This window comes from Odocoileus virginianus, chromosome 8 (genome assembly GCF_023699985.2).
Source record: "Odocoileus virginianus isolate 20LAN1187 ecotype Illinois chromosome 8, Ovbor_1.2, whole genome shotgun sequence".
NCBI classification, from domain to species: Eukaryota; Metazoa; Chordata; class Mammalia; order Artiodactyla; family Cervidae; genus Odocoileus; species Odocoileus virginianus.
In genome coordinates, this window is record NC_069681.1 from 10,232,246 (window position 1) to 10,249,955 (window position 17,710).

General features: G+C 38.9%; 1 protein-coding gene across 1 annotated transcript in view; it reads right to left on the reverse strand.

The window, feature by feature from the left end:
• Positions 1–13,480: 13,480 nt before the first annotated feature.
• Positions 13,481–17,710, reverse strand: part of SUGT1 (SGT1 homolog, MIS12 kinetochore complex assembly cochaperone) — a 40,098-nt gene continuing 35,868 nt past the window's right edge. The window contains exon 13 of the mRNA XM_020879773.2: positions 13,481–13,606. Coding sequence (XP_020735432.2) covers positions 13,505–13,606 — 102 coding nt within the window. The 3' untranslated portion in view covers positions 13,481–13,504. The remainder of the gene's footprint in view (positions 13,607–17,710) is intronic.

Consider the following 17,710-nt stretch of genomic DNA (forward strand, 5'->3'; position numbering starts at 1 on the left):
GTTCGGGTAGGCGTGAGGCTGTGCGGTTAAGCAGGGAAACGGAGCATTCAGGCGGAGGCAGGCGTGTCAGGATGGGAACAGGCAGAAGCGCCAAGTAACACTCCATGAGTTTACTGGGTGAAGAAGGACCAGGAGGACATGGCAAGCCACCCCAGTACTCCTGCCCGGAAAATCCCATGGACAGAGGAGCCTGGAGGGCTTCAGTCCAGAGTCACCGAGTCGGACACGACTTAGCTACTGAACACACAGGCACAGAAGGAAAAGAAAACCAATGAAAGGTTTTGGGCAAGGAGGGGGCTGGTCATTTCCACTTTACACAGAGCCCCTTGGAAGCTTTCCACGTGAGAAGTGAAGGGTGCTAGGCTTAGCGAGGAGGAGAGCGGGTCATGAGGGAAGGCAGGCTGCCTCTTGAAAACATGCGCCCTCTTCAAAGCACCACAAGTAAATGAAATATAGGTGGATATTTACTTAATAGGATTAAGCTGTTATTAGAGTCACTCAACACCTAAGGAAGTCAACATAGCAAGGGAGAAATGGATGTTTTAAGGACAAAAAAAAAGCAAACAAAGTGTAGTTGCTTGGTTGTGTCCAACTTGGTGACCCCATGGACTGTAGCCCGTCAGACTCCTCTGTCCATGGGATTCTCCAGGCAAGAACACTGGAGTGGGTTGCCATGCCCTCTTCCAGGGGATTTTCCTGACCCAGGGATCAAGACCAGGTCTTCCACTTACAGGCAGATTCTTTACCATCTGAGCCAAAGCTTTGGGCTTTTTAAGACCAGAGGGAAAAGTCAAAATTGGTTAAATGCAAGAATGACAACTCAAATTTTTCAACAGAAAAAACTAAAGGTCTACTTTGAAAGAGATCGAGTGTACAAAGACGACTATTTGGTTAGGGGAGAGAGGACACTGCAGAATACAAACTTTTCACAAACTGCTCCTAATCCCTAAGGGACCTCTGACCTGGTCGGTCCAAAAGCTGCAAATGCTGCCCAGTTTGCAGTGCTGAATCTCGACTTCTCCTTCAGCTAATCCTCAGTGCTGAGGTAGACCAATCCGCATGGACACCACAGGTTCATTTTCAAGGTCCTCAAGTCCTATCTTGACTCAGCAGTCTTAGATGTGATAGGTGCTGCTGTGTCAGCAGAGAAAATGAAGAAACAGTACTGCTGGGTTTCAGTAAATGACTAACGTCCCATTAACATGTCTCATTGAACAAACTTCCTCTGCAATGTTAAAAACTTGCTTAACCTCATCCTTAAACCTCCTTCCCACCATCACCTCAAATAACTGTTGACACTAAAAAAGCAAATATATTCAGAATAATCACTTAACCCACTCAACAGTTGTTCTTATACCAGATTTTATTACAGTCCGAAATACAAGCTACATTTTTACAAAGTAGAAATTCCTTGTGTGAGTGGAATAATTTTTACTTCTGCATAAGCTGAATATGATGATTTGTTTTATGTACATTTATTTTATAGAAATGTCACATTTTCTCTTAAGTTAACTGACTTATTGAGGGGAAGGAGGGAGTCAACAAAACTCTACATGCAGATAGCCCCAGTAGCATATGCAAACAGAAAGGTGCAAATTTGAGTCAACTATGCAAACTTTAGCAAAAATGTTTCACAGGCAGAGTGAGTTTTGCTGTTTATAAAAGAAAGCTGAATTCCTTTTAAGGGCTTTTGTACATATATGCATGCTCATATTTTATATGCATATACAGGTTTCACTTTGAAAAAGCCCAGTATGTTAGAATCAAATTTATAGAACTGGTTTAAGTTAGTGTTGACTGACTTTTAACAATAAAGGGACTCAACCACAGATTTTATTTAAAATGCTTACATTCAAAAGTAATCAATTTACATACAATTTTTAGGTACTTACTGTGTAAAGGTAAGTACATCTATCTATACATTTACGCATGTCTTGATAGAACTTAACCTAGCAAACAGCTAACGCTTTTTTCTCAGGTGTTTTGGTTTACTGAACCTTTACCATGTCTTAATAGTTTTTAGATCAAACATACAAGAGTCAGTCTTTATCAGGATCTATGTTATTACCATAGATTGATAAAGATCCGTAACAAAGCTATAAATAAGTGCCAAGGTTAAACACCAAATTATTAAAACCCATTTAAGAAGTACACCCCACTGTAAGTCCCTTCCATGACTTCACTAGTAACTTTACAGATGTCACATGTCACATTTCTGTTCTTTCTGCACTTGCTCCTGTGCAAAAATTCTCTTCATATCAAATTTCTGCAATTGAGTCAATCTCCTTTTTCTCCTCTGTAACACAGCTGCAAAAATCTTAATAGCAATGAGATAGTCTGGGAGAAATACTGTCTATACACTTTTTCTTAAAACTAGCATTATATTTACACATTTACTCGCAATTTTTTTTTAAAACATGATTTCCTTAGCTTCCTGTTCTTCAGCTTCCCGAGGTGTGGATTATTTACCAAAAATTTTCTTTTCAACGGCCTATTTATTAACATAGGCCATTATCCATCTTTTTTATAACGGATTTACTTTATACTGACATAGTCAAAGACCTGGAATAAACTTATCCAGCATAAACTTTTTCTCAGCAGGAAATTATGCTTTTAAAGGCAAGCATTTTCTTTTTCATTAAAACCATACTCCTGCCTAGAAGGTACTAAGGAAACTCTAAAACTACAAAGTGAAAAAGAGCTCCACTCCAGAAAGCTCTCCTAAACACACACTTGACTTGACTTAATCAACCAGCATTATAATTTTTCATTCATTTAGCACCTATGTGTAATCATACAACATCTGAGAATATTCCAGTTGCTAAAGAAGCTGCCTTATCTAAACCAATACTCTGATATTCCATATATACTCCATGGGCACTGACTATTCTAGTATTCTCTGCTCAATTTTAATAATATCTTAGCAACGATACATAGCACATTGTCCAAATGGTCTCAATTTGCTTCACTTGGTTGAAAAAGGTTTTCACCATGTGCACCACCACATGGTTACCTGGATTCAATGACTTGTATCATAATGACCTTAAGGTTCTGTTGACAGAGGAACGAAAACAATCACTGAGCACCTCTCCTCCGCCTCACATCTACGTTAAGAGGGAAACAGATTCTTCAAGGAACAAGATTCCAAGTAGCTTTTCAACCTGTCTCTGTAATTTCTTGGAAATAAGACTTCAGAGATGATTAGCACTAGTAACATCACTTTTTAATCCTTTACTCCATGAAATCACTTATTTAAGGGTAAGGTCCCTGGTCACATACTTCGAAGTCACCAGGTCACAATAAACAGATTCACTGGGCCCTATCCAAGCTACTGATTCAAATCTCAGGGGGAAAGCAGTGAAAGCCTACATTTTAAAAAACAAGCTTCCCAGGCAAAGGTCATTCACCCTCAAGCTTATACAGAATACCTTCCCAACGCTGTAATTTTTAGCTGCCTGGCATTTGGGACAATTGTCAGAAGATCAGATCAAGACTGAGGTAAATAGCATAAGTTTTATTTAAGTTAAATTCTACCTGTGTAAGTGAAAGAATGCTTACGAAGAAAAAAGTATATGAGTGTGTCTGGGGAAAAATTCCTTTGTAAAACCAAAGATTTAGAGTAGTCAGTGTTTAAGATTCATTCTGGATCTAAAATTCTGATTTTTGTTTTGTCTCACATTGACAAGGAATGCATGCAAATACATGTTTAAGGGAGTATAGGTACCAAGACTGCTTCTAGCCTTGCCAGATGGCGCATAACAACATGCCTGCTGATCTGACTTTGACAATTCTACTACACATCTAATCCTATAGCACACTTATTAAGTTTCTGTTCATAATCAGTTGTTCTAATTAACCCAATTTTGCCTCAATATCTAGTCTTCTATATTTAGATTCCAGAACAGGAAATAGCTTTGCTAAACAAAGATTAAACTAAAATGTAATATCACCTGTAATGTGAAAAGAACAGAAATAAATATTTCAATAAAATACTGAACCTAAGGATTTCACATACACCCACTGTCATAAACTGTAACTCAAATCCATTCACATCATCAGGTGTTCAGAGTAAAACTCCACTGCAATCCCTGTTAGATTTATAAACTACATTTGATTCAACTGCACGTACATTTAATGAAAACTGAAGACATACACTGTGACAGCACTGAGAACAGCAGGGCTTACATTAAGCGGGCGCGAGCCCTGGCATCAGCTACCATCGCCTCACCAGGACCGTCCGCAAGGCCCTAGGGGACGGAGGCCCCCACCACCTCCACCCACCCAGTCTCCCCTCACTCACTCCGCCCCGGCCCTGCCGCCTCCCCAGCAGCCGCTGCTCCTGCTGCTGGCGGTGCTGGGTCTCAAGCATCTCCACAGCTCCCTCCACTTCCTTCAAGTCTGTATCGAGGCATCACCTGCTCTGAGTTCTCAACTGGGCTCCTACATCAAGTTTCAACCACCGATTGTCCTCTCTGCATATGCAGTTTTCTCCCTAAGCATCTAGTTAACATCATTAACATACACTCAGCCTATTTCCCCCCATGAGCTAGGCTCCATAAATGCAGAGAATTCATTCACCAGTGCATCCCCCTGGTTTGGAAACAGGGTCTGGCACATACCTGGCCTTCAACATTAATCAGAATGGGTACGAGGCCATGAACATCCATTTTTCACTTATATTACTCCATATATTATTCTATTACATATATTAAAGCGAAAACCCACTCCAAGAAAAAAAAGTATGGCTTTTGACAGAAAGACCACAAACATATTATTGTTTACAAAAATAAAGTATGCAACTCTCACCAAAGCGGTTCGTATAGTATTCAGAATCTCAGCATTTCTTTGGGGGTTTTCCAAAAAAAATGTACTACTAAGCAGTTCAACTTTTCAGCTCCAGAAGCTGGTATGCTTATAAGTGAAACTGCCTGATTCACTCTTGGTTTCCAGAACTGTGCATATCTCCACACAAATTCTGGATTCGTAAAACTCTGGCCTCTTTTACTCTCATTTTCTTGGGCTCAAAATTTCTTCTCAAAGAATAATTAACCTAATAAGAAAGTAAATGTCAGTCCATTCTTTTAGGAAATCCACATATTTTGGCTTTAAAACACTGAGGGGAGAATAAAAGGAAACTAAAAATTAAATCAATCACAAAAATACTTGAATATCACATGATTTTTGATTAGTTACATAATTGCTATTCCCTCCAGCGATGAAGATAACCAAAGAACAAATCAGATTTAGTTCTCATGACCAGAGGTTAATCATCTGTTTTAAAAATCACTATTTTATATGCAGATGAATAAATAATATCAAGGTCAGATATTAGAAACAAAGTACAATTTTTTAAAACTATTTAGTCTGGTGTAAAATAACAGTTCCAACACTTGGATATCAACTATGTGAAAGGCATTATGCTCTGCATCAAAGATCCAAAAGTAAGTGAATAATGAGGTAGGACACATAGGGTAGAACAGATACCACCCAACTAACCCCAAAACCAGTGAAACTCTGGGAGGTGCCTTAAAAAGACATCAACGAGACACTGCCACATCACAGCTGGCAGTGAATGAGGGGGTGTGGAATGGGTGACTTCACAAGAGTATTCTAACTGAGGACACAAAGAATGAAGAGAAGAAAATAAGGACATTTCTCTCTGCAGCGTGCAACATGAAGACCATTCACCAAATTGTGAAGGCTTCCTCTCTACGCACCAGGGAAGTACTGCAGATACAAGGCTGGAAGCCAGCCCGCGCCACCCTCCCCAAAGACGCTCAGTCACACGAGCAAAGAAATGAGTCAACTGTCGTGACTTGATAAAAGACAGATCAAACTCTCAAACATGTTCACATGACACTGTGGTTTAGATTTGCTCCATCTAACAGGTGCCTCAACCATAAGTAAATACCCCGATCGGACTGCTGCAAAGTCAGTGGTGGACGGAGCGGCACAAGATTACACAGCTTTCCTGGAGGCGGCATGGGAGCTTAGTTTTGACACAACAGCAGGAAATAGGCTTTCCAGGTTGGGTGGAAGGGGTAAAAACCCATCGGACATTGAGAGACAGAAGTCTGCAAGCTAAAACAAGAAGCAGCTTTACGTGGCACACAAAGTCTAAAATATTCATTACATGGCCCTTTAGATAAACATATGCAAACCCCTAGGCTATTCCTGTGTGTCTGGATCTTAGGTACACCTGTGAAGAAGTGAGAGATACAACTGAAAAAATTTATACATTTATAGCTGAGGCTGAATTACAAAAGCCCTTGAACAGCACAGGTAACAGATTTGTTACCTTTTTTTTAGTAATTCCAATACTCAACAGCACTGAGGGGGAAAAAAAAAATCCAGGTCTTCCTACTTAACTGACATTTGTTGGCCACATACTTTTGAGTCAGGACAACTAAGCCTTCACCACCCTGACAGGTAATTAGCATCCAGGGCAAAAAAAAGTTCAAAAGGGTTAAGTCACTGTCCTCAAAACACCATTGTGAACATCAAAATGGGGATTTTAAGATTTCAGATTCATGTCTTAGTATCCTTTCTGCTGTAAGTTACCGCTGCTGTAGTCAAAATGAAAGAAACTGATCATTTTGCAGCTAATAAAACAGCAAAACAGTTAAGTAGTAATTCCAAGTAAATACATTCAATTTCTTAGCATATTTCATAGGCACTACATTAAACCAGCTAAATTAGCAAAGTGTTCATCTACAGTAAAATGGGTCACAGAAAAGGTCAATGCCAGAATACAAATGACTGACAAAAAGTGGCAGCTGAGAGAGAGAAGCCCCCTGAACTTGAGTCTATAGTTGATATACAGTGTATATACAAGCTACTGCACACTCTGCTCCTGACCGTCTGAGGGGCAGGGAGCAGGGGATAGAGGGAACAGACCAATGAACTAACTCTTGCAAAAAGCAACTGTCAGCCTCTGTACACAGATGAAAATAACAGGACAGAATCTGTGGGTTCCAAGTGCTGTGATCTTGCAACTTGCTTTGATAAGTCCTAATAGTTTTATTCTGTCTTGAGATTTAAATTAAAATGGAATTAAAATCAAAGAACTTCTCAAAGGAAGTCCCTTAACAGTCTACACATAGTTTGTATATTCTGGCCATACTTTATGATTCTTTTTAAAGTAGTGCTGACAACACATGCATATTTAAGCTCTGCTTAATTAAATAAAAGTTTTTCGGTCAACTTTTATGCTCTTGCTTTAATTTTTTTTAATTACAGTAATCATTTTTAACTAGCTGATACACCTTCTTCAGACAGAATCCTGAATCTTGAAGGACTGAACTTAGAAAGGATTTCTATATAGTATTTAAACCTCTCAGCCTAAATGCATGTAAGATACTGATGTTATCCACAACATTAAGCAACTGCTCTCTGCACTTTACATATATAAGTATATATAACCTGATTCAAGTACTTTGGGGCCAGATGTGTTTGTGAATTCAGAATTTTAGAATGTAATATGGATATATTATGTATTCTGTAATAACCTCAGCAGGATCTGCAGTAGCATTAGCATTCTGTGAACAAATGAATATTTCTGCAGCAAAATATATGACTATTCATATTGTAAGTTTAGACTTTATTTTTAACCACTGAGTCACACACACACAAGTTTAGTTTTTAGAACCATCTGGACTAGGATAAACAGTTGTAGAATTAACGCCTTCAACCCATCAAAGCCCACGAGGTGGGTATCAGCCCAGTTTCATACACAGGAAGACTGGGGTGCACAGATGAGGCACTGGCCCGCTGTCACACAGCAGGTACACAGGGTAGCCAGGACTGATCTCAAGCAGGCGGTCTTCAGAGGCCATGCACTGAACCACCATGCAGTACTGCCACTTAATGCACTTGACGGAGCACCAGCACACAGAATGTATAATAGTTTACTGTTGTTTAGGGCTTTCACAGTTGTACTGTGGAGCAGTGTAGTTGCAAATGACCATCTATGAGCACTGAAGACTATTTCACTCCTATTTTCCTCCATGAAGACATGCAGGAACTTCTGAATGACACAAAGCTCTTGAAAAAGCTTAAAAAAGGCAAAATTACTGAAGAGGAATTCGAAAAGGGGCTGTTGACAAGTGGAAAAAGATCAACGAACACAGCAGATTTGGGGATCTCAGATTTGAAAGATGAGTGCAGATTCCCGCCCCTCAGGTGAAACACACGGGAGTGGGGAATGCGGGGAGCTGGCCCCCACCCAGCAGACAGCTCGAGCTTCCTTCTACTGAACATCAGAGCTTCAGCAGCTGTCGGGGAGCTGCTGTTGCAGAAATGGCAGATGTGAGGGGTTTCACACTCGTGAGCATTTTACTAAAAACATACCAGCCTTGAAGTCTAACAGAAGAAAACATAAATTTACTTAACCATAAATAACAAGTGTCAATGTTTATTTTGATAGGTTACTTAAAGAGCTCATTCTTTGGTGGCTATTTTATACTTACTAAACTTAATTTAAAAAAATCATTTTGGGGCCAACAATACTGTTTTGAAACATCTTTTTTATAACTGAACCTTGTAAGAGAAAATAAAGTCAGTGAGATGTGTATGAGAAGTCTCAGTGCATATGTAAGAGTTAAAAAAAATCAAAGCACATCAAAGGTAACATTTGGAAGATTCCAGACAAGCCAAAATTCAGAACATACATAAAAGGCTAACATGATTGGAACAAATGGACTAAATCTGAATCATTCCAATTTTACTGAAAAAATCAGGGATTCACTGATCCTAATACATCTAACTAGGTAGGAGAAAAACCTTAAAGCAATTTTAGCATTTGAACAAGGAAAACTAGTGTGAGCTCCCAAGTTTAATGAACAAGAATATGTCAGGAATAATGTGCTAGTCTTTCAACCATACAGTTGTAAGCATATCTTGTTTCTCTGTAATTATCTGCATTTGAGAAAATCAAAATCTTCCACACAAGTGAGGACCACTTGCTTGTAATTACCTCTACAAAGGGCAAGAGATCTAGACTCCTAGTAACAGGACTTAAGAAACTGATGATAATATTCTGATCTTTAAGAAATATACTTCCCAGCCCATGTATAAGAATTTAAAACTTCAACTTGCACATTCTCTGCTTCACTGTCAGACATTTGATGCATTAATAAAAATCACTCAGTCACCCAATTCATTCAGTTGTAAAAAGCATGGGAACTGAATGAAGTCTGATGGGCCTTGCTCAGTTCAAATTCCAGCTCCACCGCTTATCAGTGGTGTGAACTAGGCAAAGAACTTAACTTGGGCCTGGTTTCTCTGATCTGATAGGATGGCATCGCTACTTCACAAGACTGTTACAAACAAGGTCGTATAGACAGAACACACCTGGCCCATGAAAAGCCCTAGTACCAAACAGCTACCACTGCTACTGTCCTCACGGGTTAGCAATGTGTACGATTTTAGCTGACTTGGGGGGATAAGTTTACTGAGGGAGGAAGAAAGGCTAAGAGTTAAATTCATTTCAGAAGCAAATCTAATTGTAGTCCCCAACAGTTACCCTTTTGAGTAAATCACTATTTCCAATTTACCCACAAGTTCCCAAATGTTGCCAAAGTAAAATCTTTTGGTATGTGTAAGACGATTTTACAAGCAAATATGCACTGTTGGAGTCAAAAGAAAACGGATCAATGCTGACAAACCCCTCTTATTTAGAACTACACATGGGGTCTTCCCTGCTATTCCAGTGGTGAAGACACAATACTTCCATTTCAGGGGGAACTGGTTTGATCCCTGGTTTCGGGGAACTTAAGATTCCTCATGCGCATGGTGCAGCGAAGATAAAGACTGCGTAGGACCCTCCTGGCACAGAAATCACTATTTTGTCCTTTTAGCTTTTGTATTTCCTCCCCCTTGGTTCCTCCAATGCAGAGATAATGGGGAGAGATATATATATATAATTTTTTTTGGATGGAGGATGTGGTCATCAAGATATCCATACTCTCATGGGGCTAAAATAGCAGGCAAGAGTGTAAAGGTAAACTTTTTATACCGAGCTGGTACAAAAAAAGTAGCTCAAGTAACAGAAACACACACAGAACACCCAGAAACATTCACCTGTTTTGGAAATGTAAGAGAAAAGTCAGAAACACGCACTCTAATTTGGACAGCGAAGGTCTCCGTACAATCAAAGTTCACTGGGCAGACCAGAAGGTCGTTTCATAGGCAACACTGCTCTGGGTCAGTGATGTCTCTCTCAGATCAATGACCTAATCTGACGTGTAGAAAACTGGGAAGGAGAGAAAGGTAAAATAGGAAAGGCGAGCCAAAAAGTATTTCAGTATTGAATTAAAATATCTATCTAAACTATTCATAATAGCATAGTGACATAGCTTCATTTTAAATGTTCACTTGAAACTTATCTGAACAATTTATTTAGGACAGGTCAATTATTTTCTTCCTTATCCTATATAGTTAACCTGCTAAGAACATACAAGTTTTTCCAGACTCAGGAAGACAACAGTAATGATGAATCGATGCTTTGCAGTTAGTGAACAATGCAAATCAAAGGAATGAAAATGCTGGGGTCAGGTGAAACTATAATAGTTATTAGTACAAACCAATCTTTTTCTTCACTCCAAATAAAGATATAGAAACCAGGTTATTAAAGCAGTCACTAACTGCCTTTGTTAAAGACTGAACTTGCTAGTTAGTAACTCCGAATGGTTAGGACACATGACAGCAAATTACCAAAACTGACTCTGATGTTTCAAACCTGTTAGTACAGCCACCTAAAGAGATTCCTTTATAGCAAAATTTAAAGCAGCAGCTTATCCCATTCAAGATCCTTCGAAAACAGTAAAATTCTGGGAAGTCATCAAAGTGCAAATAATTGCAGAAATTGGGAAAAGAGAGGGGGTTCCCAGGTGGTGCTAGTGGTAAGGAACCTGCCTGCCACGTAAGAGATGTGGGCTCAATCCCTGGGTCGGGAAGATCCCTTGGAGAAGGGACTGGCACCCTGGAGAGTCCCATGGATAGAGGAGCCTGGTGGGATTCAGCCCACAGGGTCGCAAAGAGTTGGACACGACTGAAGCAACACACACACACACACACAGAAGAGAGAGAATCTAAGGGAAAAAAGTACTCCAAGACTAAACCTCCAAAAAGAGAACAAATGCTAAGAGGAAAAAAACGTTATGTTCTGAAGAAACAAAAGGATAACTAGAGCAGGATGAAGATCTGAGAACTGAAAATGGGAGTGCCGGAGTTTCCTGGTGGTTTGGTGGTTAGGAGTCCAGGTTGTACAGCCATGACCCAGGAAGGAGGGGAGGGGGCAGGCAGGGAGGAAGAAAACCGGAGTCTACAAAGAAAGTGGAACCAAGTAATACCCAAGTTGAGACACTAGACAATAAGTTAGGAGGCTCAAATGAAGTTTTTTAACTTACTGGAGTCATAAATTTTCATTGCACAAAATGGTAAAAGAGAAGCGGTACTGTGTGGCAAGCCATCCAAACCACTTCTTAAAATTCCCTTCTTCACCCATAAACCTACTGTATTTAGACTAGGCATTGTGTAACATAGTCATGTATATTAGGAACGCCATGTGGCTCAGCAAAATCCTGAATCCCACATCGTTAGGCAACAGATAAACAAACTTTAGATAACACATCCTTTAAAATGCAAGCACAACTATTAATAGTACTAGAACCTTTTCAAAACCTGGACTTCTGTTATAACAGTGTCATTGCTAAAAAAGAAGCTGCTTCCAAGAGGCAAAAATGCTTCCTCATTTAGAATCATGGACTTTTAATTAAGACCCTATAGATTATTTACAGACAAAGGACCTAAGACATAGGAAGGCTGTAAGCCTGTTAAGGATTTTAAAGCTAATGGGTGGTAGGGACTTGCTGGAGCCAGGAGTCTTGTCTCTGGGGTACTGCTGCAGGCCTTTGATTTACTAACTGTAACAAGAGTCCCTTGAGAACTAATGGTACTGAGAAAGCATGATCACTGCCTTGTTTCCCAAGCAGAAAATCTTAGAAATTCATACATGCAAGAACTTCATGTTGCCTTTTCTTTCAGTGTTCAAGAGCAAAAAAAAGTAGCCCCGAACTCAAAGGGGGCAGGACAAGTGAAAACTGAGGCAGGCATAAACAAGCAGGGGCAGCAGGATGCAGCACAGTCAGGTATCACCCCAACTCTCTCTTCAAGAACTCTCCTACACATCACGTCCAATGATTCAAATCAAAAGGCTGAGTCCCCACTCTCTTTGGACATGATGGCTAATCTGCCTCCCATGTACCCCATCCTCTGCTGTGAGGGCACATAGTACTGCTTTGCCACAAAACATCAGTGAGACCTAACAGACACCTACCTCGAGGGCACTCTGGTTCTGAAACTAGAACACGAAAACTGATCAGGCCTACAGGTCATCCATGGCCTCTGCTTTGCAACAGCTCAGACTGTCAAGAATTTTAATCAAAGAAAACTTTTTCTATCTCAAACCTCTATTTATAATAAGTTCACCATTCAACCATTCCACAATTCCTTCATGAATGTTAATTTTCTCTCTCTGCTAGATTACAAAGTCTTTGAAGTTAATGATCATGTCTTTTGGTTTTTGTATTCCCATGGTATCTATTTATTCTAGAAACAGAATACATACTAAATATATACATATTAATTTACTCTCTCAACAGCTGCCCTAAACCACCAAAAGTAATCATGGGGCTGTGAGAAGAGAGATTTTCTAATAAAGAAAAAAACACAAAAATCAAATCAAGCCACCAGTGCTGTAATGTCAGGAATCCTGCTGTGGCAAAAGCAGCAAGAAGTGGAGTTGGGCTCTTCTAAATTACTGTGTGACCCAGCTTTACAGATTAGACTTCAATATAGTTAATTTACAGAATAGAAAACTCAGGTGTCAATGTTTTACACAGGAATTTGAAAGGTAAGGACCAAAATTCTCAGTGCAATTACAAATATTTCTCATAAAAATAATCAAATGGGAATTTCCTTGTGATAAATAATTTCTCAAAGTTTTCATTAAAAACTTAAGAAAAAGGTAAATAAATCAAACTTTTTCATAGAAAAATTCTATTTACAACTCCATTCAAAAGCAGTTTTTAAAAGCAAACGATGTAACACTGAAATTGAGAAATTTATGCTCACCCAAAGTTACCACATCTAATAAATTATTAATAGAATACTGCATCAAAAATAAGGCAATAACCCAAGATATAACCATTAATGGTTTCTCCACTCCCACTACTAGGTAGAAATAATCTGTCTAGTAGCAAATGATACTTCATTCCATTTCAGCATATCTGAAATCCTTAAGGACAAAAGTGATAAAATATGATCTTCATTCTTCATTAGACTTTTAGAACACTTAAAGGAAAATAATTTCTAAAGCACAAAGAGGTAAAGAGGTATAATCTTTGAAAAGATGTACTTAGTGTTCAAAATTCAAGAATGCAATATTAATACACAATGGGCGTTACGTGAATATACACAATACAGTGATAACAAATTAATTTATTTAGTACTTTTTCCATTCCATATCATCAGGAGGATTGATTTCAACTTTCCTTTTACCTACATCAGACCAGTTGGTACTCAAAACTGTACCACCAGACTCCATCTGCAATAAGAAATAAAAATAGATTAATTCTTGGACCATATATTCTTGGACCATATAATCCAAACAATTATTTTTCAAAAAATGTTCCAAGCACAGAGCACCAAACACAAGCTTCGTCTGGCTCAACACACACAATATTTTAATTTAACGTTACACTTTCCAGGTGAGTTACTATACTTTGCAAAAAATCTGAAAAGGAAACTCTAGTTATGTTGAAGGACCATGTCTACAGACACTGCCATATAAAACACCATGTCTCCCTGCTGATCAGCAGAGAGTTATAGATGGAAAAACTACCTTCAGATGAAACTGACTCCCAAGGAAAATGATGATATCTCTTTTGTGGAGCTTAATAAAGACTTTGCAAGGTAAACTCTTTCTGGTTGGACAAAACTCCAGGAGTCTCTTAACGTTCTATGTCAAATACATGCAAGTGTACACTGGAATTATTTTTGAATCAAGGTACATACAGATACAGTGTCTCAGGGAAGAATCTGCCATCTATTTACTACCCACTGAATATAACAGCTACCAACAATCCTAGCATATTCATAAATACACTAAAAAAAAAATAAAGCTCTAAATACTGTTATCTTGGAGCTTCCCAGGGGGCTCAGTGGTGAAGAACCTGCCTGCCAATGCAGGAGACGCAGCTTCAACCCCTGAGCCGGGAAGATCCCCTGGAGGAAAGAAATGGCAATTCATTTCAGCATTCTTTCCTGGGAAATCCCATGGACAGAGGAGCCTGGCGGGCTACAGTGTTTGGGGTCACAAAAGAGTTGGACATACTTAGTGACTATACAACTACCATTTGTAATCTTAACACAATAAAAAAAAAAAAACCACTGACTTGGATCACAGCAAGTAAGTTGTTAAAAATCTAAACATTTAAAAATAACCAACTTGCGTTATTGGTGAATGTATAGTTATACATGCTACCATTACACTGGAGCCTCAAAACAAAGCCAATGCCCCACACTCTCTGCCAAGCCCCTTCCCCTGGGTTCCTCTGCATGGGATGCTCTTCTCCACCCTGCTTCTTTTTATGTCTTCAGTTATCCTCCAAACTTGACAGGGCACCATCTCTCTGTGGCCTTCTTTGACCCTATTTAGGACTCTAGCTACTTCCCCTTGTAAGATCTGTCTACCAGGTAAGCAAGATTACCATTAATATAAACTGGATGACATCACACTTACATTTAACTTACAGTTAAAACTGTAAGGATCTGCTTTCTTAAACCTGCTTCCCACCCCTGGCTTCAAACTAAAGCTGAGAGTTTCTAAAAGGCAAGGAGCATATTTTACCAATACTTATATATGCTAGTTCAATACTTTAGCATACATATTTTTTACCATATATATTACCAATATTCAAATGCTAGATCAATACTTTACCATACATACCATACATATTTTACCAATACTTAAATGCAGTAGCCTGGCACAGAGTAGGCTTCAAATAAAATACTGACTAAAATGGGACAATGTCTATATAATAAATTACTCCTAAGAGAACTGAAAAAAGCAGATTTAATTTATAACCTGATCATGTTTGCTGATGACATTTATCGTCCCCTTTCTTCTTATGGACTGTAGTGCATCTGAGCACTCCCCTGATTTACTCTGTACCCTTGGTCTTCTTGCCCAACCAGACTGAGAGGTTACAGAAGAGACACAGTTTGCTTCTTTGTACAGGTGGACCTTGTTTTATTCTGCTTCCCTTTACTGCACTGTGTAGATACTGCATTTTTTACAATTGGAAGGTTTGGGGCAACCCTGCATCAAGTGAGTCTACTAAGTCCCTTTCCCAACAGTGTGAGCTCATTCCATGTTTCTGTCACATTCTGATAATTCTCCTCTATTTCAAACTTCTCCACTGTTATTATATTTGTTACAAGAATCTGTGACCAGTGATCTCTGATGTTACTCCTGCAAAAAACTACGACTTGCTGAAGACTCATATGATAAAGCTAACATATTTTAGCAATAAAGTATTTTAAAATTAAGATACATGGACTGTTTTTTAGACATGTTATTACACACTCAACAGACTACAGCATAGTGTAAATGTAACTTTCATACAAACTAGAAAACCAAAAAGTATGACTCACTTTATTGCAAGATTTACTTTAAAACGGCAGTCTAGAGTTAAATCCACAGTTCTCCAAGGTATGCCGGTATTCCCACAAGGACAAAAGCCAAGTCCTTACTACGTTTCAAATCAATTTTGCCAGATAGAGGGCTTATTTATGAATGTGTATAGTTCAATTACAATTAGCAAAGTTTCTAAATGAAAACGGACACAGATTCCGTATCTTTGAAATTTTACACACTATTTTGTCTAGCAAGCTCTTAAAAAGTCAATATTTAAACTAATTTCTGGGAATTACCGGGGGTCCCAGTGGTTAGGACTCCATGCTTCCACTTCAGGGGGCACAGGTTTGATCCCTTGCTAGGAAACTAAGATCCCACAAACCACAGAGTGTGTGTGTGGGGGGTGGGGAACTGCTTTCTCCTTTTGGAGGCATTAAGTAAATATACTTTTTCCTATTCTTTCCACTAAGTACAACTAAAAACCTTGAATGTCATTTAAATAACAAATATAAGAAAACAAATCAGCTAGGGACCCTGGGACCCAAGGAACACCACAGTGGTAAGTTCTTTGGGGTTTCTTTTGCCTCATTTTTTCAAGAGTTGGAACTGAAGAAGCTGGAAATGCCAAAGGGTATGACCAAAAAACCCAACAAAAGGCTACTTTCTCTAGCCAAAGGACAAAGACCAACAGGAAAACAGAAACCTTTAAGACCGTAATCACTCCAGTCAAAACCACAGTGAAGACCGTGGTCCATCTCCACCCAGGCCAGTGCCGTGAAGAGCCTAGACTTTGATCCATGCTATGGTACCAAGAACTGGCCTCCTCTGTTGACCAGGTTCAGTGGAACCACTTGGGCAGTTGAACAGCTGCCTATTTCCAACAGTGACAAGGAGTGGCCCTGGGGTGTCTACAGAGGCAGAGTGGGATACGTGGATTTCCACCTCTACCTGGCAATAGTGAAGTAGTGACTTCCCTTCCTTTATCAGAGTGGTCATCAGAGAAAGCTACTTCAGGAGGAAGGTTTAAATAAGATCTACAGTTTCACAACATGAAAATGTCCAGGTTTCAATAAATGGCTCGTGGGCTCTGGCTCCCTGGGACACCCAAAAAAAAAAAAAAAAGAAAAAAAAAGAAAATGTCCAGGTTTCAGCTATGTACCACTTGGCACTGATGAAAAACACCAAGAATCAGAAAGACTTCAGATTATCTGTTTAAAAAGAGAAGACAACCAATAGATGACAACAGAGATGACAGAGGAGTTAAAATTATCTGACGTACTTTTAAAGCAGTCAGGGTAAAAATGTTTCAACAAGAATTATGAACTAGCTTGAAACAAATGAAAAAAATAGAAACCTCAGTAAAGAAAGACATAAGGAAGAACCAAATGAAAGTTTTAGAATTGAAAAATACACTTGAAATAAAAAGATCAGTGAACGGGCTCAAGAGCAGAATAGAGAAAATAAAGAATTCAAATGGAAAACGAACCTATATAAATCTGAATGACAGAGAGAGGAGAGACAAAATGAAGAGTCTCAGGAATATGTAGTACTGTAACAAACTATCCAATATTTGTGTCATCAGGTTCCAGGAAGAAGAAAACAGAAGGCAGGTTTGAAAAGGTACTCAATGATACAATGAATGAAAATATCCTAAAAGTGGCAAAAAACATAAATGTACAATTGCAAGAAACTGAGCAAATCCCAATCAGTATAAACCCAAAGAAGTCCTTGCCCATACAGAGAATTTGCCATGGACAGATCTACTCTGAAAGTACCTTAAGGAGCCTCTCTAGATAGAAAAGAAACGGTAGAAACCGGAACCCTGAAACACAGTAAAGAAGAAGGCCACAAGACAGGGAGATGCAAGAGAGCTTGCTTGTCCTCTTTTAAGTTTTCTAAATTACTACACTTTATGATGTGATTCTAAATGCATGCAGAAGAAATATTTAAGAAATTATAAATGAGAAAAGGTAAAAGTATATAAAGAGAGGTAACATTTCTAAGTGTCAC